This window comes from Chroicocephalus ridibundus, chromosome 29 (assembly GCF_963924245.1).
Source record: "Chroicocephalus ridibundus chromosome 29, bChrRid1.1, whole genome shotgun sequence".
Taxonomy (NCBI): Eukaryota; Metazoa; Chordata; class Aves; order Charadriiformes; family Laridae; genus Chroicocephalus; species Chroicocephalus ridibundus.
In genome coordinates this window covers 409,534-433,153 of record NC_086312.1, presented here as the reverse complement: position 1 = coordinate 433,153, position 23,620 = coordinate 409,534, and the positions used below count along the sequence as shown (strand labels likewise).

The window sequence follows — 23,620 nt, the reverse complement described above, 5'->3', positions numbered from 1 at the left end:
ACCGGTTTAGACCATTTTTAACCTCACTTGGCGTTAGTTTTAACTACCCTTAGGGCTGGGGCTGTGAGGATATTAAAAAAAAGAAAAGAAAACCAAAGACTTCGATGGGTGCTGTGGTGGAGGGGAGCCGCTGGTGGGTTTACCCTCCCCGGAGCCTGGTGCTTGAGGCTTTAGGGAGCCCGGCTGAGGGAGGGGGTTGTTCTTGGATGGTGGAAAAGGGAATAACGGGGTGAAGCTGCGTGGGCTCAGCCCGCCTCTGCCCCCCTTTTTCCGGCGGGGCCGGCACCTGAGGGGCGGCCTAGGCCGCGGGTCGCTAGGCCGCGGCTAGGCCTAGGCCGCGGGTTGCTAGGCAACGGCGAGGCCTAGGCCGCGGGTTGCTAGGCGATGACGTAGGGCGCGTCACTTCCGGCGCGACGCTCCCGGTAGTGCCGCCGTCGCCATGGCCGCCGGTGCCTGCCGCGTCTCGGTGTTCCCCTCCCCGCAGGAGCTGGGCCCAGCCCTGGCCCAGCTGGTTGCCGAGCAGGCGGCGGCGGCGGGCGGCGGCCGCTTCTCGCTGGGCCTCTCCGGAGGGAGCCTGGTGGGGATCCTCTCCCGGGACCTGCCCGCCGCCGCCGCAGGCCCCGCCGCCCCGGCCCGCTGGCTGGTGGCCTTCTGCGACGAGCGGCTGGTGCCGCCCGAACACCCCGAGAGCACCGGCGGGGCCTACAAGGTGAGCGGGGCCGGGCCGGGCCGGGGAAGCTCTGCTCCCCCCCCGGGCCGGCCCTGATCGTTGCCCCCCCTCCCGCAGGCCCAGCTGCTGCCGCGGCTGCCCGGCCCCGGGCCGCGGGTGCTGGCCCTCACCCCCGGGCTGTCCCCCGCCGCCGCCGCCGAGGATTACGCCGCCCAGCTCCGCCAGGTACCGGCCGTGGGGCGGGTGGGGGGGATGCTGAGCGTCGGCTGGAAGCGTTCCCCGCCCCGGTTCCATCTCCCGGTCTCTCCCTGCAGGCTTTCCCGGGCCAGGAGGTGCCCGTCTTCGATTTGCTGGTGCTGGGGGTCGGGCCGGACGGACATACCTGCTCCCTCTTCCCCGGACACCCCCTGCTCCAGGTGAGCTTGGCGTCCGGCTCCCGCCGGTGCCCCTGGGGGTGCCATTACCCCGAGATTTTCATCGGTAACTCACCAACGGCGTCCATGAGGCAGTTCCTGCTCTGGGGGCGGTGCATTTTAAAAATAAAAAAAAAAAAAAAAAGAGGAGGGGAAAAAAGCTGTTGTGAGGAGAGAAAAGCTGCCGAGGTGGGGTCATCCTCCTGCTCGGCTCTTTTAAATTTCTCCTGATTTGGGGAGTTTGGGGGGAAACAAAAAAGGAGACCCTGACTTGGGTGGGGAAACACTGAGGCCCCTCAGCAGCCCCCGCTCATGCCGGTTATGGTCAGAGCCTGGATTGCTCCCCTGCTTCAGGCGTTTTTCCCTTTTTTCATGATTTTTTTTTTTCCCCCTCTGATAGGAAAAAGAGAAAATCGTCGCTGCTATCACTGACTCCCCGAAGCCGCCGCCGGAGCGGATAACGTTAACCCTGCCGGTGCTGAACGCCGCGCGGATGGTTGTGTTCGTGGCTACGGGGGAAGGCAAAGCTGCCGTTTTAAAGGTTTGGACCCAAATTCTTCATCATCTTAATTAAAATCCAAGGCGTTTGGGGGGAATGAGCAATCGAGAGGCTTCAGGCAACTGCCGAAGCGTTTCAGGTGCGGTTTGCGGCTCCCTTTCGCCGCCCGCTCGGCTGAGGCGCCGTTCCCTCTCTCCCAACAGCGCATTTTGGAAGGTGACGAGGAAAACCCCCTCCCCGCCGCCCGCGTCCGGCCTCTCTCCGGGCAGCTGCGCTGGTTCCTGGACGAGCCGGCGGCCAAAGAGCTGACCATTCCCCTGGAGAAACATTCCGTCTTGTAGAGCCGCCGGCCAGGCTCGGGTGACGGCAGCCGCAGCCCCGGCTGCGTGACATTCCAGGTGAAGAACGCCACATTTGATCGTAGCGCTCGGTTGTGGCGCAAAAAACACTTTTCTTTTTTTTTTTTCCTGTCCCTTTTTTCTGGAGCAATCGGTGCTTTGCCGAGCACGAATTTCCACGTAATAATTCCTTCGCTTCGGTGGGTGCTGGGTTGGAATCGTGCCCGGTGACGGCGTCATGCGGTTCGATTTGCTCACTGTGACGTGAAACGGGTACGCGGTATTAAACGGATGGATTTGGGCTCTTCTGCTCCTGGTTCTTTTTCCACGGGGCCACGCTCTTCCGTAAATGAGGGACTCAAGGAGCCGGCGCAGGGTCTGGGGTGTCGGCGGCGTGAGGACGGACGGACGGACAGACGGACGCGTGTCTGGAGCGGCTCCGGCTGCAGGGTGACGCTCTTTCCCTCGCTGTTTGATTTGATTTCTCTCTGTTAATCCTGATTTCATTGTGCTTTAGTTCTTGCCGAAAACTCCGTGTCGGTGGCTCCTCCCTGTTTTTCCACGCGCCCGCGTGCGCAGCGGTGAGGTTGGAGCTTTCGGTGGTGAAAAAGGCTTTGAGGTGGCACGGTGTCCGTTGGCGCAGCCGGAAAGGAACCGTGTCCTGTCTTGATGGACGAAGAAGCTGAGTCAGAAAAGGCAGGTGCTTTAGGAAGCGCAGCTCTTCTGTGCCAGATTTGGGGGGGGGGGGGAAAAAACAAACCCCAAGAATTGAAGTTCCTGGGCTGGAGGTGGATATTTACGGACGCGTGAGAAGCTGGACGGGACTTGGAGCAGCACAAGGCGCAGCCGTCCCTCTTGACGGCGTCTTTCAGAGCCGCGGAGAAGTCGATGAGTGCCGGAGTACGAGCGATTCGGCCTTCGTCAGCGAAGTGCCCGGGGGCTGCTTTGTCCGTAGTCGTCTCTGCGTCGCCTTCCTGGGGAACGCCGTGAGCAGGAGCGGGGAGAGGCTGCTCTCGGTGTCTCTGAAATCAAGTTCCAAGGAGATCCAGACAGAAAACGTCAGGATGCGTGAGTTAAACGTGAAGGTAACGAAAATCACGTTTTATCTGCCCGATAGCCGAGCTCTGCGTCCTAAAAACACGAAGCAAACGGACAAGACTTTGCAGGTGGACAAGGCTTTGAAGCTAAAATCTAACGCGAAGTTAAAATAATATTTAAAATAACGCGATCCCCCGTTCTCGGGCCTGACAAACGACACAAGTTTGAAGGAGATGGTTTTGGAAACGCGAGTCCAAAACCGTGCGGTGGTAAATCCTCCTGTGTCTGGTCCGTGGTACTGTGTCCGTCGAAACCCACTTCTCTTCTGCCGTGTTACCCCCCGGGGATTCCAAACCCGTTTTCCCTCCGGCTTTATGCCTTTTTCTAAACCATCCCCCCCTTGATTTCCTTGTATTAAAAATATTTGGGGGTCGCAACCAGCCCGAGCGCTGATTGCGCTGGGACGGGTGTTTCTGCTCGGAGTTTCCTGCTTCTGCCCGTCCCGCGGGGCCCGAAGGGTGGCAAAACCCGCCCGTTGCCGAAGGGTGATTAGGGAAGCGAGAGCGGGCGCAGAGAGCCAGCGCGCGCTGCCCCTTCCGCCGTGCCCTCTCAAATGCGGAAATAACTTGGAAAAATCCCCTCGTTGTATCCTGCGCCGTCGTTTCTGCGTCGTTCCTGAATTCCTCGCTCCCGAATTCCCTCTTTCCCCTTTCTGTCCCCCTGCCCTGTCCCCCGCTTCCCCTTTCTTCCCCCCCTCTCCCCACTTCCCCCTTTCTTTCCCTCTTTCCACGTTCTCCACCCGCGCTTCCTCTGGGCCCCCCTTCCCCTTTTCCCACTTCCCCCTTTCTTTCCCCCATTTCCACGTTCCCTGCCCCCCCCTTTCCCTGTTCTTCCGCTCCTGTCCCCTTCCCCTTTTCCCACTTTCCCCTTTCTTTCCCCCCGTCCCGTTTCCCCTTTCTTTCCCCCGACTCGTCCCGTGTCCCCTCTTTCCCCCTTTTCCATCCGCCTCCCCCATCCTCTGTCCCCTCTTTCTTCCCCCTTGTCCCCTCTCCCCCCTTCCCCCCAACCCTCCCCCTGCTTCCCCCACGCCCCCCCTTTCTTTCCTTCCCCGTTCTTCCCGTCCCGCCTCCCCCGTTTCTTCCCCCCCTGCATCCCCCTTTGCCCCTCTCCCCACCCGTCTGCGGTCCCCCGCGGGGCCCCGAGGTTTGTGGGGCGACGGAAGCGCTTCCCAGAGACAGAACAAGCCCCAGGTTTCCCTCCTGGCACCTTGGGCCGGGATATTTTTGAGCCCCGGGAGAGCGAAAATTGCTAATTATAAATTACGTTAGCAAATTAATAATAAGCAAATTAAATATATTTGCAATTAAAAAAAATAACGCCTTTTTTTTTTTTTTTTTTAACTCTCCCAGGGCCAGGGTCAAAAATTGCCCGTGTCCGGCGATGGCCGGAGGCGGCTGCCTGCGGAACCCCCCCCCCCGGTTTCACCCCTGAGCTCCCCCCACCCCCGGCACGGCGGGGCCAGCTCCATCCTCATCCTCAGGGGCTGCACCTGCCCTGGCCCTTCCCCCCCCCTGCAGCTTTTTTAAACCCTTGGCCCGGCCCCATCCCCACCTCACGCCCCCCCTGGGCTGCCTCGGGGACAAGGGCCACGGCTAAAGCCGCACGGCACCCCCTCCCCTCTCCCTTTTTCCGCTCTCCCAGGGCAGTTTTTTGCCTTTTCAGTCAATAAGTCTGTAAAAAACTATCTTCTAGTCCTGCCGGAAAACCCCGCTGAGATGCTGGCACCTGTGCTGAAGGCCATTGAGCTCAAGGAAGATGGACAAATCGGCGCCGCTCCTGCGCGTTTTCCAGGCTTTCCCGCAAAGCGTCGGCAGCCTTTAACTGGGGACGGCGAGTCCCGGTGAGGGTTTGGTGAGTTATTGCTTCAAGAATGTCCTTTTTCCCTGCCCTAGGAAGGACGGGAGTTTCCTTCCGAAGGCCCGAGCGCAGCGCGTCTCCCAACAGCTGGTGGCGTCGCCGCCCTTTGGGTTGGCGAGAAACCATAAAACCGTGTTCCTTTGCGCGTTCCCAATTTCCCCTCTTCCAGTTTAAACCCATCCCGCCTCGTCCCACGGCTCCCCTCCCTGCTCCAGAGTCCCTCCCCGGCTTTCCCGGAGCCCCTTTAGGGACTGGAAGGGGCTCCAAGGTCTCCCCGGAGCCTTCTCTTCTCCAGGCTGAACCCCCCCAGCTCAGCCCGGCCCCACAGCAGAGGGGCTCCAGCCCTCCCAGCATCTCCGGGGCCTCCTCCGGCCCCGCTCCCGCAGCTCCGCGTCCTTCCCATGGCCCCAGAGCCGAAGGCAGCGCCGCAGGGGGGTCTCAACAGATTGGAGCAGAGGGGCAGAATCCCCCCCCTCGCCCTGCTGGGGTTGCAGCCCAGGTTGCCGGTGGCTTTCTGGGCTACCAGCGCACGTTGCCAGCTCATATTGACCCCCACCAACACCCCAAAGTCCTTCTCCTCAGGGCTCCTCCGCCCCCCAGCCTGGATTTGGGCTCGGGATTGCCGCGATGGGGAGGAAAATCCCGCGTCCCCCCCCGCCCCCAGCGCGGGCTCAGCAGGTTTTTTTTTTGTCCTCGCGGGTGACGCAGAATGTCCCCCCCAACCTTCCCCGGCCCCTGGCAGAGGTCACCAGCCGCCACCAGCTCACCCGAGTGCCGGGACGAGCCCCGGGGGCGGCTGCCGAAGGTGAGGGGGGGGCCGCTCTCCCTTTCCTTTTACGCCCGCCGTGGGTTTATTTGGACGCGTTTTGGGGTGGGTTTTTTTTTTTTTTTTCCCATTGAATCACCCTCTTTGCCGCGTTTCCCGGCTGCTCTCTCGCGCCTCTTCGGAACTGAATCGCAGAAGTTCGCGGTTCGCTCGGGAGGGGCCGCTCCGGATTTTTCTTCCTTTTTTTTTTCCTGCCGAAACATTTGGAGTTTGGGTGTAAACGGGTCCCGTCGAGCCCGCGATGGGCTCGGAGCAGGGCTGGGGGGGGACTCGGCTGGGGAAAACGGGCTCAAACAAGCGGGTTTTAGTTCAGCGGGAAAAAGCGGCTCCTTCAGGTTCGGTCTCTGGGCAGAAAAGAGCTTTTAATTCCAGCGGCGGCGGCTGCCAAACCGCAGCCCGAAAACCTCCTCCGGAGGGACAGAGTCCCGTTCTGTGTCCCCCCCCGGCCCCGCCGTGGGTGTGTCCCCTCCCTTTCAGCTGCGCTTCCCACAACATTCTGCTTTTATTTTTATTCTATTCCCTTTTTTGGCGTCTTCCCCTTTCCGCTTCCCTCCGTAGCGAGTCCCGGGGGTGGTTTTGGGGGCGAAGGGGGGCCCTGTCCCGGGGGCTCACGGGCTCCTCTGGGATCCCAGGGGGCTTCTCTCCTCCCTGCTCTCGCTCTGCCCGAATTTTTGGGGAGCTTTACCCAATTCCCGTCGTTTTTCCCATCCCGGCTGCTGGTTTGGCAGCCTCCCGGCTCTCTGGGAGCGCAGACGCTGCCCCGTTCCCCCCCCCCCGCCGCATAGGAGCTGCCCCAATACAAGCATTTTGTGTTCTCCGACTTCGCCGTCATCATCAACCTGGAAAATATTAAGGAAGCAGCGGCGCTGGCCGCGTCCCCCGTCAAAATATTTGCAGTCCCCGTCCTCGCCGCTGCTTTTTTACCCACAGCAGAGATTTTGGGTTGGTTTTGGGGTGGGATTTTTTATGTTTTTTTTTTTTTAAGCCGTCGTTAAACAGCCGTTTCCATGTTTGTACATTCGAGTTGAATTCCAGCTGTTGCCCCTCGCTCCCTTCCAGAATCCCAAGGCTGATTTTTAGTTTGAATTCCTGCCAGTTTTCCTTCCCTTCCCTCCCCCTGGATGCCTGGAACCTCCCGCCGGCCAAACCCGGGTTGTGGGGGGGGGGAAAAATCATCTCATTTTACAGGGCTGATGTCACGGGCGGTCGCGTCCCCGTCCCCCCCACCCCTGTCCGGAACAAGGGAGCCGTTGTGGGCCGGTGACTCACGGCGGGGGCGAGGGACGCTTTAACCCTCTTTAAATCCCAGGAGGTGACAATATTCCCCGCGTCTCTCCAACGGTCGAGGGTTTTCCGTCGGCCGGGCGCGAAAAGAGGGTGAAGAGGGGCTGAGACGGGCCTGGCTTGGTCTCTTGGAAGTCGACGTTTTTGAGCATTTTCCCTGGGGAATTTCACTCGAGGGTAGAATTTTGCGGGGAAAACACTGCGGGGAGAGGGGGGGACACGTTTCGAAGGGGGAAAAAATGCCCGGAGGTGAAATTTTGAGAGTAAAAATAGGCGAAAGTGGAATGTTGAGGGGAAAAATGCTGGGAAAGCACGCATTTGGAAGGTAAAACTACTTGAAGTTTTGAAGGCGAAATGCTCGGAAGTAGGATTTTGGGGGTGAAAACGCTCGGAGGTAGAATTTTTGAGGGTGAAATTACTTGGAAGTGCCGCTTTGAGGGTGAAATACTCGGCCGTGAGCCGCTGAAGGTGGAATTCGGGGCGGAGGGGGACAGAGACCGGTGAGGGGGGAGCCGGGGAGGTGCCCGGTGCCGCGGTGGCGACCGCCCCGGGCCCGCGCTCGCCCCGTCCTGGCGCCGGGCCCGCGGGAGGTGGGGGGGAGCCGGGGGGGCGTGGCTAAAGAGCGGGGGGCGTGGTCACGCATGGACACGCCCACCTAGGGGGCGTGGCCTCGGCGCGTCCCGGCCATAGAGGGCTCTGTCCGCGCGGGGGGCGTGGCCAGGGTGGGCGTAGCCAATGAGGAGGCGTGGTCGCGCGGGGGGCGTGGGGGTGTAGTGGGCGAGGCCACGGGGGCGTGGCCAGAGGGGCGGAGCCGCGGGCGGCCCAGGATGGCGGCGCGGCCGTGGCCGCTGCTGCTGCTGGCGCTGGCGGCGGGGCCGGGCCCGGGGCCGGGGCCGGCGGGCGGGTACTTCCCCGAGGAGCGCTGGAGCCCCGAGTCGCCGCTGCGGCCGCCGCGGGTGGTGGTGGCGCTGCTGGCGCGGAACGCGGCCCATGCGCTGCCCGCCACGCTGGGGGCGCTGGAGCGGCTGCGGCACCCCAAGGAGCGGACGGCGCTGTGGTGCGGGGCGGGGGGGGCACCGGGGGGACGGGACACGGGGCGGGGGGGACGCGGGATGGGGGGGGGGCACGCGTGGGAGGGCGCGGGGGACGTGGGACGGGGGGGGACACGGGGCATTGGGGACACGGAGCGGGGGTGGGGGGGGCGGGGGGGCCGTAAGGTTGGGGGACATGGGGTGGGGGGGCATGGGGAGGGATGCGAGATGGGGGGAAGAACACGGTGGGGGGGGCGATATGGGGTGGGGGGGACGCGGAGGGGCATTAGAGGATACCCGGGGGGGGCGACACTCAGAGGGACATGGGGCTGGGGGGAGACATGGGGTGGGGAGGACATGGGGGGGGGGGGGGCATGAGTAGGGGGACATGGGGGGGGGACACGGGGTGTGAGGGGGACACGGCGGGGGACGTGGGGCAGGGAGGGATCCTCGGGGCTGAGGGGGTTGTGGGGGAGCTATGGGGGGGGGGGATGACACATGGGGGGGGGGGGGCAGACAGAGGTGACAGCCGTGGGGGGTTGTGGGGGAGCTATGGGGGGGGGGGATGACACATGGGGGGGGGGGGGGCAGCCAGAGGTGACAGCCGTGTCCCCGCAGGGTGGCCGTGGACCACAGCGAGGACAACACGACGGCGCTGCTGCGGGAATGGCTGCTGCGGGTGCGGGGGCTCTACCACCGCGTGGAGTGGAGGCCCATGGAGGAGCCGCGGTGAGGGGGGGGCACCCCGGGGGGACGGGGGCAGAGGGGGAGCCCCGCGGGGTCCGGGTGTCGGGGGGGGGGTCCCCAGCCTGAGGGGGGGGTCTCCATGAGTTGTAGGTGCTCAAGTTTGGGGGGGGTGTTCCTGTCGATGCCCAGCTTTGGGGGGGGGTCTCCGTGGGCTGGGGGTCCCCAAGTTTTGGGGGGGGGGATCCTTTGGCTGTGGGTCCCCAGCCTGGGCCGGGGGGGGGGGGTGTCCTTCTAGGTGCCCAGGTTCAGGGGGAGCCCCTTTTGGGGGGAGTCCTTTGGCTGTGGGTCCCCATCGGAAGGGGGTCCCTGTGGGCACCCAGGCCTGGGGGGGGGGTCCCTGTGGGCTGTGGGTGCCCGGTTTTGGGGAGGAGGGGGGTGTCTATGGGCTGCGGGTCCCCATCCTAAGGGGGTCCCCGTGGGCTGTGGGTGCCCAAGTTTGTGGGGGGGTGTCCCTGTGGGTGCCCAGGTTCAGGGGGAGCCCCAGGGGCTGCGGGTGCCCTGTTTTGGGGGGGTTTTTTTTGGCTGTGGGTGCTCAGGTTTGGGGGGGGAGGGGTCCATACGCTCTCAGTCCCCAGCCTGAGAAGGGGGTCCCGATGAGCTGTGGGTCCCCAAGTTTGCGGGGGGGAGGGTCCTTTGGCTGTGGGTCCCCACCGTAAGGGGGGTCCCTGTGGGCACCCAGGTTTGAGGGGTCCCCGTGGACTTTGGGTGCCCAGTGGTTTTTTTGAGGGGGGGGGGGTATGTTGCCTATGGGCCGTGGGTCCCTGTGGGTGCCCAGTCTCAGGGGGGGTCCCCACGGAGCGGGTGGGGGGGTGCAGGGTTGGGGGGGATGGCTCCGGGGACAGGAGGGCAGCGCAGTGTCATCCCGTTTCCCCCCCCCCCCAGGTCGTACCCCGACGAGGAGGGTCCCAAACACTGGCCCCCCTCCCGCTACGAGCACGTGATGAAGCTGCGGCAGGCGGCGCTGGAGTCCGCCCGCGCCATGTGGGCCGACTACCTGCTGGTAAGGGGGTCCCGCCACCCCGGGGAGGGGGGGACAGGACACAGCACCCCGGGGCTGGGGGGGGGAACGGGACACGGCCCCCGCGGCAGCGGTGGTTTCGGGGGCTGACGGGGCCGTTTCGGGTGTCTCGGTGCCGCCGGGCAGTTCCTGGACGCCGACAACGTCCTGACCAACCCCGACACGCTGGGGCTGCTGATGGCCGAGAACAAGACGGTGGTGGCCCCGATGCTGGACTCGCGCGCCGCGTACTCCAACTTCTGGTGCGGGATGACGGCGCAGGTGAGAGCCGCGTCCCCTGGGTGCCGCGTCCCTCAGGTCCTCTGGGTGCCGCATCCCCGGCGTCCTCCACGTGCCAGCTCCCCTGGGTCTTCTGGGTGTCGAGTCCTCCAGGTCCCCTGGGTGCCACCTTCTCTGGGTCCTCTGGAGCCCGTGTCCTCCAGGCACTGGGTCCTCCGTGTCCCCTGGGTGCCGCTTCCTCCAGGTGACAGGTCCCCTGGGTGCCACGTGCCTTGGGTGATGGGTCCCCTGGGTTCTCTGGGTCCTCTGGGTGCCAGGTCCCCTGTGTGCTGAGTTCTCTGGGTCCCCTGGGGCCCATGTCCTTTGGGTGGTGGCTCCTCTGGATCCCCTGGGTGCTCCAGGTCCCCTGGGTGCTGGATCCTCTGAGTCCCCTGGGCACCCCGTCTCTTGGGTACCGCATCCCCTGGGTGCAGAGGACCCTCTGGGTGCCCTGTCCTCTGTGTCCCCTGAGCGCCAGGTCCTATATGTCCCCTGGGTGCCGCGTCCCCTGGGTGCCGCGTCCCCTGGGTGCCGTGTTCCCTGGGTGCCACATCTTTTGGGTGCCATGGCCTCTGGGTCCTCTGTGTCCCCTGGGTGCTGGGTCCTCCAGGTCTTCGGGGTCCCCTGGGCACCGCGTCTCTTGGGTACCGTGTCCCCTGGGTGCAGAGGACCCTCTGGGTGCCGGGTCCTGTTGTGTCCACTGGATCCCCTGGGTGCCGCATCCTCTGGGTCCTCGGCGTCCCCTGGGCGCGCCGGGTCCTCCCTGTCCCCCCCGAGCCGGCGCCCAGAGGGTCCCTCCGCGCCAGGGCTACTACCGCCGCACGCCGGCATACCTGCCCATCCGGAAGCGGGAGCGCCGCGGCTGCTTCCCGGTGCCCATGGCGCACTCCACGCTGCTGCTGGACCTGCGCAAGGAGGGCTCGCGCGCGCTGGCCTTCTACCCCCCGCACCCCGACTACGCCTGGGCCTTCGACGACATCATCGTCTTCGCCTTCTCCTGCCGCCAGGCCGGTGAGGGGACGTCGGGCTCGCGTAACTTTGCCTTGGGCTCGCGTAACTTTGCCTTGGGCTCGCATAACTTCGAGGTTGGGCTCGCTTAATTAACTTTGCACTGGGCTCGCTTAATTTTGAGGTTGGGCTCGCTTAATTTTGCGTTGCGCTCACTCAATTTTAAGGCTGGGCTCGCTCAATTTTAAGGCTGGGCTCGCTTGATTTGGCATTGGGCTCACTTAATTTTGAGGTTGGGCTCACTTAACTTTGAGGTTGGGCTCGCTTAATTAACTTTGCACTGGGCTCGCTTAATTTTGAGGTTGGGCTCGCTTAATTTTGCGTTGGGCTCGCTCAGTTTTAAGGCTGGGCTCGCTTGATTTGGCGTTGGGCTCACTTAATTTTGAGGTTGGGCTCGCTTAACTTTGCGTTGGGCTCGCTCAATTTTAAGGCTGGGCTCGCTTAATTTGGCGTTGGGCTCGCTTGACTTTGAGGTTGGGCTCACTTAATTAACTTTGCGCTGGGCTCGCTTAATTTTGTATTGGGCTCGCTTAGTTTTGAGGTTGGGCTCGCTTAGTTTTGAGGTTGGGCTCGCTTAGTTTTGAGGTTGGGCTCGCTTAGTTTTGAGGTTGGGCTCGCTTAATATTGAGGTCGGGCTCGCTTAATTTTGCGTTGGGCTCGCTTAGTTTTGAGGTTGGGCTCGCTTAATTAACTTCAAGTTGGGCTTGCTTGATTTTGCATTGGGCTCGCTGAACTTTGAGGTTGGGCTCACTTAATTTTGTGTTGGGCTCGCTTAACTCAGTTTGGGCTCGCTTAATTTTTGGGCTCGCTGAACTTGACCGTTGGGTTCACTTTGAGTTTTGGGCTCCTTCAACTTCAAGTTTGGGCTCTCTCAACGTTAACTTTGGGCTCTCTCAACGTTAAGTTCGGGCTCGTTTAAATAAGTTTGGGCTCGCTTAACTTTGGGCTCACCTCGTTTGAGGTTGGGCTCGCTTAATTTTGACTTTGGGCTCCCTTAACTGTGACGTTGGGCTCCCTTTAGCTTTGGGCTCGCTTAATGTTGAGTTTGGGCTCGTACGACTTTATAAAGTTCCTTTAATTTGGCGCGTGGCCCGGCCCGGGCTGGCGGGAGCCGAGTTTGGCCTGGCTTCGCGGTAATTTTGGGCTGGCTGAACGTCGCTTTGGGCCGGCGTCGCCCGCCGTCACCCCGGCGTGACGCGCTGCGGTGCCGTCCCCAGGGGTCCCCATGTTCGTGTGTAACCGGGAGCCGTTCGGGTTCCTGCCGGTGCCGCTGCGCTCCCACAGCTCCCTGCGGGACGAGGCCGAGAGCTTCCTGCACGTCCTGCTGGAGATCATGGGTCAGCGCGGGGCGGGGGGACGCGGGGGGACATGAGGGGACGGGGGGACACAGTGGGACAGGAGAGACAGGAAGGGATGGGGGGACACGGGGGGACACGGGGGACGTGAGGGGATGCGAGGACACGAGGGGATGGGGGACACAGGGACACAGTAGGACCAGGGGACATGAGGGGACGGGGGCACAGTGGGACACAGGGGGACAAGGGGGGATGGGGGGACATGAGGGGACACAAGGGGATGGGGGGGAAACAGGGGACACAGTGGGACACGAGGGACAGAAAGGGATGGGGGGGACATGGGGGACACGGGGGGACGTGGGGGCACAGTAGGAGACGAGGGGATGGGGGACGGGGGGACATGGGGGCACATGGGGGCACATGAGGGGACACGGGGGGACACAAGGGACAGGAAGGGATGGGGGGGACACGGGGACACGAGGGGATGTGAGGACACGAGGGGACAGGGGGGCCCAGTAGGAGATGAGGGGACAGGGAGGACATGGCAGGACGGGGGGGGACACGATGGGGGGGGGGGGATGGCAGGATATGAGGGGACACAAGGGGATGGGGGGACACGGGGGGGAACGCGAGGGGACGTAGGGGGATGTGAGGGGATGGGGGGACACGAGGGGTTGGGGGGGGACACGATGGGACATGGGGACACACCGGGGGGGACATTGCGGGACGGGGGTGGGGGGGGGGACATGGCAGGACACAAGGGGACACGGTGGGACGGGGGAGGACACGGCTCGGCCACAGCAGACACCCCCCCACCCCCCCCCCCCCCGCCCCTCGGTGTCCCCTCCTGTGGGTGCCAGCCCGGTGTCCCCCCCTGTGTCCCCCCCCCCCAGTGAAGAACCCCCCGGCGGAGCCATCCCCACACGTGTGGGTCCCCCCCAAGGTCCCCGACAAGATGGGCTTCGACGAGGTGAGGGGGGGCCTCGCGGGGGGGGGGGGGGGGGCGTCCCCTTTTCTCCGCGATTTGGGGGCTTTTTTTCCTCATCCTTCCAGATTTTCCCCTTCCCCCCCCCCAAAAAAAAAGAAAGGGTGATTTTCCCCTTTTTCTTCCAAATTTGGGTGGTTGGTTTGGTTTTGTTTTTTTTTTTTTCCTGACGGATTTAGGAGTGGGGGTTTCCCTTTTCTCCCGAGTTTTGGGGTTTTTTCCCCCCTTCTCTGCTGGGTTTTTGGGGAGCTTTTCCCCTTTTCTTCTGATTTGAGACGTTTCCCTCTCTCTCTGCTGGATTTTGGGGGGAATTCTTCCCTTTTCTTCAGAATTTGGGGTATTTCTCCCCCTCCCTTCTGGATTTTGGGATTTTTTTCCCCCCCTTCTGAATTTTGGGGGTTTTTTCCCCCTTTTCTTCTAGATTTTGGGGGGAATTCTTCCCTTTTCTTCAGAATTTGGGATGTTTTTCCCCCTCTCTCTTCTGGGTCTTGGGGTGCCTTTTCCCTTTTCTTCTGAATTTTTGGGTGCTTTTTCCCTCTTCTCCCAAAATTGGGGGATTTTCCCCTCTCTCTCTCGGATTTTGGGGGGAATTCTTCCCTTTTCTTCAGAATTTGGGGTGTTTCTCCCCCCACTTTTGGATTTTGGGGTTTTTTCCCCCTTTTCTTCTGAATTTTGAGGGTTTTTTCCCCCATTTTCTTCTATATTTTGGGGGGAGTTCTTCCCTTTTCTTCAGAATTTGGGTTCCCCCCCCCCTTCTGGATTTTGGGGTGCTTTTTCCCTTTTCTCCCCAAATTTGGGGGTTTTCCCCTCTCTCTCTTTTGGATTTTGAGGGGAGTTCTTCCCTTTTGTTCAGAATTTGGGGGTTTTTTTTCCCCCCCCTCCCCCTTCTGCATTTTGGGGTGCCTTTTCCCTTCCCTTCTGAATTTTGGGGTTGTTTTTTTTTTTCTCCCTCTTGTCCGGATTTTGGGGGTATTTCCCCGCCCCCCCCCCCCCCCCTTTTCCCCAGGTTTTCATGATCAACCTGAAGCGGCGCGGGGACCGCCGGGCGCGGATGCTGCGGACGCTGCGGGAGCAGGAGATCGCCGTCAAGCTGGTGGAGGCCGTGGACGGCAAGTGGGTGCGGGGGGATCCCGGGAAAGGGGGTCCCGGGGTGGGAAGGGGCGGGGGGGGGTCCGGAGCCGCTCTGGGTCGGGGGGGGTTTGTCCCCTCCCCCCGGGCAGGGTCCCCGGAGCCGGTGTCTCGGCAGGGCCATGAACAGCAGCGAGGTGGAGGCGCTGGGCATCCGGATGCTGCCGGGGTACAAGGACCCCTACCACGGGCGGCCCCTCACCAAGGGGGAGCTCGGCTGCTTCCTCAGCCACTACCGCGTCTGGCAGGAGGTGAGCGGCGCCGGGAGGGGGGGGACGGACACCCCGATCCCCTGGGAACGACACGGGGACGGGACCCTCATCCCCGCGGGGAGGGAGGGGAAGAGGCCCCTGACGGCGGGGAAGGGGACAGATCCCGAATCCCCGTGGTAACAACGGGGAGAAATCCCCGATCCCGATGGTAACGAAGGGGTTTAATCCCTGATCCCGAGGGGAAGGAGGGGGACAAATCCCGATGGCAACAAAGGGGACAAATCCCTGATCCTGACGGTAACGAAGGGGACGAGTCCCTAATTTTAACAACGGAGGAGACGAATCCCGAATCCCAACAGTAGGGAAGGGGACGAGTCCCTAATCCCGATGGTGACGAAGGGGACGAGTCCCTGATCCCCAGGGGGAGGAAGGAGACGAATCCCTAATCCCAAAGGGAAGGGAGGGGATGAGACCCTAATCCTGACGGGAACAAAGGTCACAGGTCCCTAATCCTGGTGGTGACGACGGGGATGAGTCCCTAATTCCAGCGGGAAGGAAGGGGGCAAGTCCCTAATCCTGATGGGAAGGACAGGGACGAGTCCCTGATGCGGATGTTAAGGGACAAATCCTAAATCCCGACGATGACGAAGGGGACGAGTCCCTGATCCTGATGGCAATGAAGTGCACGGGTCCCCAATCCCGAGGGAAAGGATGGGGACAGGTCCTGGGGGAAAGGACAGGGATGGGTCCCCGATCCCGAGGAAAAGGATGGGGATGGGTCACCAATCCCAAGGGAAAGGACGGGGACGGGTCCCCGATCCCAAGGGAAAGGATGGGGACGGGTCCTGGGGGAAAGGACAGGGACGGGTCCCCGATCCCGAGGGAAAGGACAGGGACGGGTCCCCGATCCCGAGGGAAAGGACGGGGACGGGTCCCTGATCCCGAGGGAAAGGACGGGGACGGGTCCCCAGTCCCGAGGGGGCGCTGGCCCCCCTCACCCTCGGGCACCAGGTGTGGGACATGGTGGCATTGGTGGTGGGGGGGGGGGTGTGTGGGGGTGACATCGCTCCTGCCTGGCCCCGTGTCATCCCCGGCGCCGCCGTCCCTCCGCCATCCCAGGAAAACCGGGTGGGATTCCCCCCCCCCTCCCCGGCTTTTTCCCCCTAACCCCCCCCCCATCCCCCCGTTTCCCGTTGGGTCGCAGATCGCGGGGCGGGGGCTGGAGAAGTCGGTGGTGTTCGAGGACGACCTGCGCTTCGAGATCTTCTTCAAGCGGCGCCTGATGACGCTGATGCAGGACCTGGAGGCGGCCGGCCTGGCCTGGGACCTCATGTGAGGCTCCCCCCCCCCTAATCCCCCCCCCCCCGGCTCCTTAACGACTCGCTCGGCGTTAATGAGGGTCCCCTGTCATCATCGAGGGTCCCCCTGTCATCATCGAGGGTCCCCTGTCATCATCGAGGGTCCCCTGTCGTCATCGAGGGTCCCCCTGTCGTCATCGTCGTCTCTCTCTCCCCCCCCCCCCCCGACTCCAGCTACATCGGGAGGAAGCGGATGCAGGTGGAGCGGCCGGAGAAGGCGGTGCCGCGGGTGCGGAACCTGGTGGAAGCCGATTATTCCTACTGGACGCTGGGCTACGTCCTCTCCCTGCGCGGCGCCCGCAAGCTGCTGGCGGCCGAACCCCTGGGCAAGATGCTGCCGGTGGACGAGTTCCTGCCCGTCATGTTCGACAAACACCCGCTGTGAGTCCCCGGGGGGGGGTCCCAGGGTCGGGAGGGGGTGGGCGGGGGGGGTCGGAGAGGCTGGAGAGGTTTCCCCTCGGAGCCGGGCCCTTGTCCCTCCGGATGGTTCTGTCGGAGACCTTGTTCTTCTCCCCTTAGAGCTGCTTCAGCGGCTCCGTTTCCTCTCAGGATCCGTTTCTTGTCCCTTTGGAGCCATTTTCCATTGCCCCTCGGAGCTGGTCCCTTGTCCCTTTGCCGACGGCTCCGTGTCCCTTTGCCGACGGCTCCATGTCCCTTTGGAGATGGCTCCGTGTCCCTTTGGAGATGGCTCCACGTCCCTTTGGCTCCTTTCCCCTCGGAGCTGGTCCCTTGGGGGACATTTTTCTTGTCCCTTTGGCCGCGTTTCCCCTCAGGATCCGTTTCTTGTCCCTTTGGAGCCATTTTCCTCGTCCTCTCAGAGCTGTTGCCCCTCAGTGACGGTCCCTTTGCCAATGGCTCCATGTCCCTTTGGATCCGCTTCCCCTCAGACCTGGTTCCTTGGGAACCATTTCTCTTGTCCCCACGGATCCGTTCCCCCTCGGAGGTGGCCTCTTGTCCCTTGGGCTCCATTTTCCCCCAGAATCCTTTCCTTGTCCCTTTGGAGCCATTTTCCTTCTCTTGGAGCCGTTGCCCCTCAGAGCTGGTCCCTTGTCCTTTCGGAGATGGCTCCGTGTCCCTCTGGCTCCGTTCCCCTCGGAGCTGGGTCCTCATTCCTTGGGGGATGTTTCTCTTGTCCCTTTGGATCCCTTCCCCCCGCCCCAGAGACCTTTTCTTGTCCCTTTGGAGCCATTTTCCTTCTCCTCTTGGAGCCGTTGCCCCTCGGAGCTGCTCCCTTGTCCCTTTGCCGATGGCTCCGTGTCCCTCGGTGCCGTCCCTCGTCCCTTCGGCTCCGGTTCCTCGTCCCTTGGAGCACCCTCTTCCCTGGGAGCCCTTTTTCTCATCCCTCCTCCGCTTCCGGGGGCCTTCCCTCCCGCATCCCAGGATCCCCCCCGTTTTACCCTCCGCGTCCCGGGGGGGTTGGGGGGAAAAAAAGCTGCTTTTCCCAATTTTTTTTTTTTTTTTTTCTTTTTTTGTGTGTGTGTCTGGGGGGGGGTTTTCTTCTCCCGTCCCAGCGCCGACTACAGCCGGCACTTCCCGCGGCGGGACCTGGCGGCGTTCTCGGCGGAGCCGCTGCTGGTGTTCCCCACGCACTACACGGGGGAGGAGGGGTACGTCAGCGACACCGAGACCTCGGTGCTGTGGGACGACGCGGCCACCGCCACCGACTGGGACCGCGCCAGGTCCCACAAGATGCGGGAGCAGGAGCAGCTGCGGCGCGAGGCCCAGAACTCCGACGTGCTGCAGTCGCCCCTCGACAGCGCCGCCCGCGACGAGCTATGACCCGGCGGGGGGGGCTGGGGGGGGGGGGGGACGGCGGCGGTGGCTGGGGGGGGGACACGACACGGGAGACCGCACTTGGAAAAAAATTCTATTTTTATTTTTAATTTTGGGGTTCGGAGAGTGATGGACGCGGCCCCCACCCGCCTCCGTCCTTACAGCCCAGGGACACCCCCCCCCCCCGCCCCCCCCCACGGCTCGGTCACAGGGGTCTGTGTGGTGTCGTCGTGTCGTGTCCCACCCTCCCCCCCCCCGCAAAATGTGTCCCCACCCCCCCGCAAAATATTCCCCCTCCTTGAAAAAGTCCCCCCCGGGGGGGTGGGGGGGGGGGGTCCTGTGGTCCCTTGAGGTTCTGGCAGCTCCCGGCGGGCTGTGGGAGGGGGAAACTGAGGCAGGGACCGTGCTGTCACCACCCCCCCCCCCGGATTGTCCCCTTGAGGGAATGGCCACCACCCCCCCACCCCGAGGGGAAACTGAGGCACGGCCAGGAGAGCTGTGACCGGGGGCGGGGGGGGGTTGAGGATGGTGGTACCGGGGGCTGGGGGGGGGTCAGAGCTCGTCGTGGTCCTCGTGCGAGGGGGGGGCGTGACACGCCGCCGGCGTCACCAGCTCCATCAGGTACTCGCAGCGACTGGGCTCGGTGGTGGCCGTCACCGCCGTCTCCGTCCCGCAGGACAACTTCACCTGCGCGGGGGCCGGAGGGGGCGGGGGGGGTCAGTGGGGGGGACGGGGACACCCCCCCGGGGGTGGGGGGACAACGACAGGGACAAGGGGCACCCCCAGGGCACGGGGACAGCCTGGGGGACAGCCCAGGGGAGGGGTGACACCTTCTCAGGGACCGTGGGGGTGGGGACTGGGGGACGGGGACACTCTGGGGGTCAGGGACCCCCCCCCAGCGGCCGTGGGGCACAGGGACAGCCCGGGGGCCAGGGCTGGGGACTCTGGCGGGGACCAGGGACACCCTCGCAGGGACCTGGGGGGGGACCCGGGGACAAGGACACGCCCCCAGCGGATGGGGACACCCCCGCCCAGGGGACAAGGGGCACAGGACGGGGATGGGGGGGGGTACCCGAAGGGATGGGGACACCCCCCCCCCCCCCCCCGCCCCCCCCCAGGGAATGGGGGAAGCCGGGGCACCCAGGGACGCCCCAGGAGGATGGGGACACCCCAAGGGGACACGGGGTACCCTGAGGGCTGGGGACAGCGGGCACCCCCCCCCAGGGGACACGGGGTACCCTGAGGGCTGGGGACAGCGGGCACCCCCCCCCAGGGGACACGGGGACACCCCCTCCAGGGGACAGCGACAGCCTCCCCCCCCAGGGGACACCCCCCCCCCCACCAAGGGACACGGGGCACCCAGAAGGGAGTGGGGAGACGGGGGCCGATGGGGATATGGGGCTCCCTGGGGGTGGTGGGGGACACCCCGGGGGGGGGGACAGGGACACCCCGGGGCGGGGGGGGGGACAGGGTCACCCGGGGGGGGGGGGGGTGACACGGGGCCAGCTCACCGTGGTGGCCCGGTTGGGGCCCTGCCAGCAGCCCGTCCCGTGCTCGTACTTCATGGCGCTGAAGCGATCGGCCTCGGGGCCGGCCCAGGCCCCCCACGTCCTGCGGGGGGGGGGGACACGGGGACACGTGAGGGGGGCTGGGGGGGGACACAGGGGACAGGAGCCACCGCAGTGTCCCCGGGGGGGGCGGGGGGGGGGGTCCCTCACCCCAGGTTGGTCTCGGCGCCGCCGTGTTTGGGTTTCTGGGAGACGCGTTTGAAGGGACAGAGGCGGTAGATGTACCTGGGGGGGGGGGGACACACGGGGGGGGGGGGGGACACACGGTGACACAGTGCGGGGGGGGGGGATGGACATGGGGGACCCCCAACTCCCCCCTGTCCCCCACAACTGCTCCCCCCCGCCATGTCCCCACAACCCCTGGTGCCCCCCCCCACCCCCCACAATGTCCCCAGACCCGCCCCCCCCCCCCCCAGCCCCTAATGACCCCCCCCCAATGTCCCCAGTACCAGCCCCCAGTGGCCCCCCCCCCCCACTCCCCTCAAGGCCTCCCCCTGCAATGTCCCCCCCACACCCCCAGTGACCCCCCCACCCCCAGTGACCCCCCCCCCATGTCCCCAAACTCCCCCCCCAGCAATGTCCCCCCCAGCCCCCATGACCCCCCATGTCCCCACACTCCTCCCCCCCCCCCCCACGATGTCCCCCCCATGGACACCATCCCCCCCCGTAACCACCCCCCTCAGTGTCCCCACACCCCCCCTGCCCCCATGACCCCCCCATGTCCCCATAACCCCCCCATCTCCCCTCCCACGCCCCCCCCCCCATGGTACCCCCCAGCTCCCAGTGACCCCCCCCACCAATTGTCCCCCTCTCCGTGTGCCCACACTCACACCCCCCCCGCCCCCCCGCCACAAGGCCTCCCCCTGCAATGTCCCCCCCACACCCCCAGTGACCCCCCCATGTCCCCAAACTCCCCCCCCGCAATGTCCCCCCCACACCCCCAGTGACCCCCCCCCATGTCCCCAAACTCCCCCCCGCAATGTCCCCCCCACACCCCCAGTGACCCCCCCCATGTCCCCAAACTCCCCCCCGCAATGTCCCCCCCACACCCCCAGTGACCCCCCCCATGTCCCCAAACTCCCCCCCCCGCAATGTCCCCCCCACACCCCCAGTGACCCCCCCCATGCCCCCACACTCCCCCCAGCCCCCCCCAGCCCCTGTAACCACCCCCCCGTGTCCCACTACAAGCCCCCAGTGACACCCCCCCCATGTCCCCTGTAACCCCCCCGCATCCCCTCTCCCTGCCCCCCCCCTCCATGCCCCCCCCCAGTGTCGTGTGTGTCCGTCCCCCCCCGCAGTGTCCCCAGCCCCCCCCCGGGCCCCCCCTCACTCGCTGGTGCCCAGCTCGTAGCACTGGTTGTACAGGTACGAGAACTCCCCCTGGGGGCCGAAGTCAAAGGCCAGCTCCTGCTCCAGGGCCCTGCGGGGACCGGGGGGGGGGGTCACGGGGGGGGGGAGACGACAGGGACACACCCACACCCCCCCCCCGCCCCCCCCAGACCCCCATTGCCCCCACTCCCGCACCCGCAGCCCAGGGGGAAACTGAGGCACACGGTACAAAAGGGGACACAGAGGTGTCTCCCCCCGCCCCCCCCCACCCCAGGAGGGTTTTGAGGTGCCCCCCCCCAGCGTGGGGGGACAGAGGGTTTTAAGGTGTCCCCCCCCCACCCCCAAAGGGGGTTTCAGGGGTCCCAGCCCCCCCCCCAGCCCCCCCCAAACCCTCCCCCCACCCGCAGCCCAGGGGAAACTGAGGCACACGGTACAAAAGGGGACACAGAGGTGTCTCCCCCCGCCCCCCCCCACCCCAGGAGGGTTTTGAGGTGCCCCCCCCCAGCGTGGGGGGACAGAGGGTTTTAGGGTGTCCCCCCCCACCCCCAAAGGGGTCTTGGGGGTCCCAGGCCCCCCCAGCCCCCCCACCATCCACAGCCCAGGGGAAACTGAGGCACACGGTACAAAAGGGGACACAGAGGTGTCTCCCCCCGCCCCCCCCCCACCCCAGGAGGGTTTTTGGGGTGCCCCCCCCAGCGTGGGGGGACAGAGGGTTTTAAGGTGTCCCCCCCCCCACCCCCAAAGGGGGTCTCGGGGGTCCCAGCCCCCCCCCCGCCCCACCTGATGGACTCCTCGGCCTCCTTGAGGGCTCGCTCGGCCTCCTCCAGCTCCTCGCGGGCCCGCTGGGCGGCTGGGGGGGGCACGGGGGGGTGAGGTGGGGGGGCCCCTAAATTGGGATCAGCCCCCCCCCACAAACTGGGAGCAGTCCCAGACCCCCCCCCCCCCGCCGGGAGGGGCAGAGAGGGCCCAGCCCCCCCCCACCCCCCAGCACCCATAACCCCCCCGAGCCCCTCATCCTCCCCCCCCCCCCGAGACCCCCTTTCCCCAGAGACCCCCCCAAAAATCCTGCCCCCACCACACCCCCCAAACCTTCACTTGATGCCCCAACCCCCCCCCCCACCAGACACCCCCCCATAACCCCCCCCCCCAAGTCCCCCCCGGACCCCCATCACCCCCGGGGACCCCCCCAGGGACCCCTGTGACCCCCCCCAGCCCCTCCGGGACCCCCTAAGGACCCTCCTGCCGCCCCCCCCCGGTATCCCCCATCACCCCTGGCCCCCCCCAGGACACCCCCATTCCCCCCCCCGCCAGGGACCCCCCTGTCACCTTCAGGGACCCCTCCCAAGACCCCAAATGCCCCCCCCGCCCTCCCCCCCCAGGACCCCCAATCAACCTCTGCGCCCCCCCAGGACCCCCCCCGCCCCCCCCGTACCATCGATCAGGGCCTGGGTGGCGTCGTCGAAGGGGGGCTCTGGGGGGGCCTCCTCGGGCCCCTTCTCCTCGGGGTGCTGCGGGGGGGGCACCTGGGGGGCAGCAGGGTCAGGAGGGGGGTCCCCACCCCCTCCATAGCCGGGTACAGGGTGGGGGGGCCCCAGGTGTGCCGTGCCCCCCCCCCGCCCCAACCTTTAGCTCCTCATCAGGCCCTTCCCCCTCCTCCTCCTCCTCCTCTTCAGCCTCTTCCTCCTCCTCCTCCTCTTCCTCCGGGGGGGTCTCCTCCAGGGGGGGCTCCGGGGGGGGCGCAGAGGGTTCGGCTTGGCCCTAAACACGGCGGGGGGGGGGGGGAAGGGGGGGGGGGGGGTCAGGTCACCCAGATGCCTGGATCCATGGCCCCCCCCCCACTCCCTGCCTCAGTTTCCCTTAAGAACTTAACGTAGCACCTACCCAAACGGGGGGGGGGGGGCAGCAGCAATGCTTCCTCCCCCACCGCCCCCCCCACCAAGACTTGAGCCCCCCAAAAAAGCCTGGGGACACCCCCAAAGGCCAACAGACCCCCCCCCTGCCCCCCCCAACCTGGGGCCGGTAGCGCTGCTTGATGGTGGCCCAGAGACGGTCGCGGAAGGCGGCAGCGTCCACCGGCGCCGAGTCCCCCAGCAGCGCCTGGAGGGGGGGGGGACACACACAGGATTGGGGGGGGGGACACACGTCACCTTCCCGGACGCCTGGGTCCCCCCCCGCGTCACCCTGGGGGGGGGGGGGGGTTTCGGGGGCGGGGGGGTCCCACCTGGGCCTCGTCCTCTGAGACGGCGCCGTCCCCGTCGGTGTCCAGCTCGGGGCGGGCACGGAGCTCCGTCACCGTCACCCTGGGGGGGGCACGGACGGGACACGGGGTGAGGATGGCGGCGGGGGGGGGGGCTATGTGTGTGTCCCCCCCCCACTTCCCGGGGAACCCCCCCCACCCCCGTGTCCCCCCCCCCGGCCCCAGCTCACCGTCCGTCCCCGTCGGTGTCCAGCTCGGCGAAGGCCTCGGCTGCCCGCGCCCCCTCCTCCGCCGCCGCCGCCGCCGCGCGCTGCTCTGCTGGGGGGGACCCTGCGCTGGGACACCCCCCCCAGCCCCCCCCCCGGGGCACCCCACACTGCGACACACCCCCCCCCAGCCCCCCCCCGGGGCACCCCGCTATGGGGCACCCCCACCAAACCCCCCGGGGGCACCCCCCTATGGGACACCCCCCCCCCAGCCCCCCCCCGGGGCACCCCCCTATGGGACACCCCCCCACACCCCCCCCCGGGGGCACCCCCCTATGGGACACCCCCCCCAAACCAGGCAGGGGCACCCCGCGCTGGGACACCCCCCCCCATACCCCCCCCCGGGGGGCACCGCGCGCTGGGGCACCCCCCCCAAACCCTGCGGGGGTGCTCCCCTATGGGACACCCCCCCACGGTCCCCCCCCGGGGCACCCCCCGAAAGGACACCCCCACACAGCCCCC

At 65.6% G+C, this 23,620-nt stretch overlaps 3 protein-coding genes and 1 pseudogene across 4 annotated transcripts; 3 read left to right on the top strand and 1 right to left on the bottom strand.

Moving 5' to 3' along the window:
- The first annotated feature begins 209 nt into the window (after positions 1-209).
- PGLS (6-phosphogluconolactonase) lies at positions 210-2,221 on the top strand. Its single transcript, XM_063318937.1, has 5 exons — positions 210-709; positions 788-895; positions 985-1,086; positions 1,484-1,624; positions 1,786-2,221. Exons 1-5 carry the CDS (start codon positions 440-442, stop codon positions 1,921-1,923), a joined length of 759 nt encoding a protein of 252 aa, XP_063175007.1. The 5' UTR covers positions 210-439; the 3' UTR covers positions 1,924-2,221.
- Positions 2,222-2,867: 646 nt separating this feature from the next.
- Positions 2,868-17,819, top strand: COLGALT1 (collagen beta(1-O)galactosyltransferase 1). Of its 2 annotated transcripts, XM_063318915.1 has the most exons (13): positions 2,868-3,005; positions 4,711-4,869; positions 8,635-8,745; positions 9,646-9,763; positions 9,908-10,042; positions 10,846-11,050; positions 12,265-12,384; positions 13,236-13,312; positions 14,334-14,440; positions 14,574-14,706; positions 15,872-15,999; positions 16,200-16,406; positions 17,537-17,819. In XM_063318915.1, exons 3-13 carry the CDS (start codon positions 8,732-8,734, stop codon positions 17,802-17,804), a joined length of 1,512 nt encoding a protein of 503 aa, XP_063174985.1. In that variant the 5' UTR covers positions 2,868-3,005; positions 4,711-4,869; positions 8,635-8,731; the 3' UTR covers positions 17,805-17,819. The 2 variants fall into 2 exon arrangements, with proteins under 2 accessions (XP_063174985.1, XP_063174984.1); XM_063318914.1 differs by lacking the exons at positions 2,868-3,005; positions 4,711-4,869 and adding an exon at positions 7,739-8,042.
- On the top strand, positions 4,876-7,597 carry LOC134507945 (skin secretory protein xP2-like; annotated as a pseudogene).
- Positions 17,820-18,106: 287 nt separating the features above from the next.
- PRKCSH (PRKCSH beta subunit of glucosidase II) lies at positions 18,107-23,205 on the bottom strand (the record flags this gene model as incomplete). The annotated part of the gene is made up of 10 exons (XM_063318941.1): positions 18,107-18,485; positions 19,310-19,409; positions 19,517-19,591; positions 20,697-20,786; positions 21,476-21,545; positions 22,128-22,218; positions 22,319-22,453; positions 22,706-22,792; positions 22,917-22,995; positions 23,123-23,205. Coding segments are annotated over 10 exons (945 nt in total), but the record flags the coding sequence as incomplete, so codon positions are not given.
- Positions 23,206-23,620: the final 415 nt, after the last annotated feature.

Bases quoted from the DNA above. Each gene is read 5' to 3' on its own strand.
- PGLS (XM_063318937.1), top strand. From the start codon at position 440: ATGGCCGCCGGTGCCTGCCGCGTCTCGGTGTTCCCCTCCCCGCAGGAG. The intron at 896-984 runs GTACCGGCCGTG...CTCTCCCTGCAG, and splicing joins ACGCCGCCCAGCTCCGCCAG to GCTTTCCCGGGCCAGGAGGT. The intron at 1,625-1,785 runs GTTTGGACCCAA...CTCTCCCAACAG, and splicing joins GCAAAGCTGCCGTTTTAAAG to CGCATTTTGGAAGGTGACGA.
- COLGALT1 (XM_063318914.1), top strand. From the start codon at position 7,813: ATGGCGGCGCGGCCGTGGCCGCTGCTGCTGCTGGCGCTGGCGGCGGGG. The intron at 14,441-14,573 runs GTGGGTGCGGGG...GTGTCTCGGCAG, and splicing joins GTGGAGGCCGTGGACGGCAA to GGCCATGAACAGCAGCGAGG. The intron at 14,707-15,871 runs GTGAGCGGCGCC...GTTGGGTCGCAG, and splicing joins ACTACCGCGTCTGGCAGGAG to ATCGCGGGGCGGGGGCTGGA.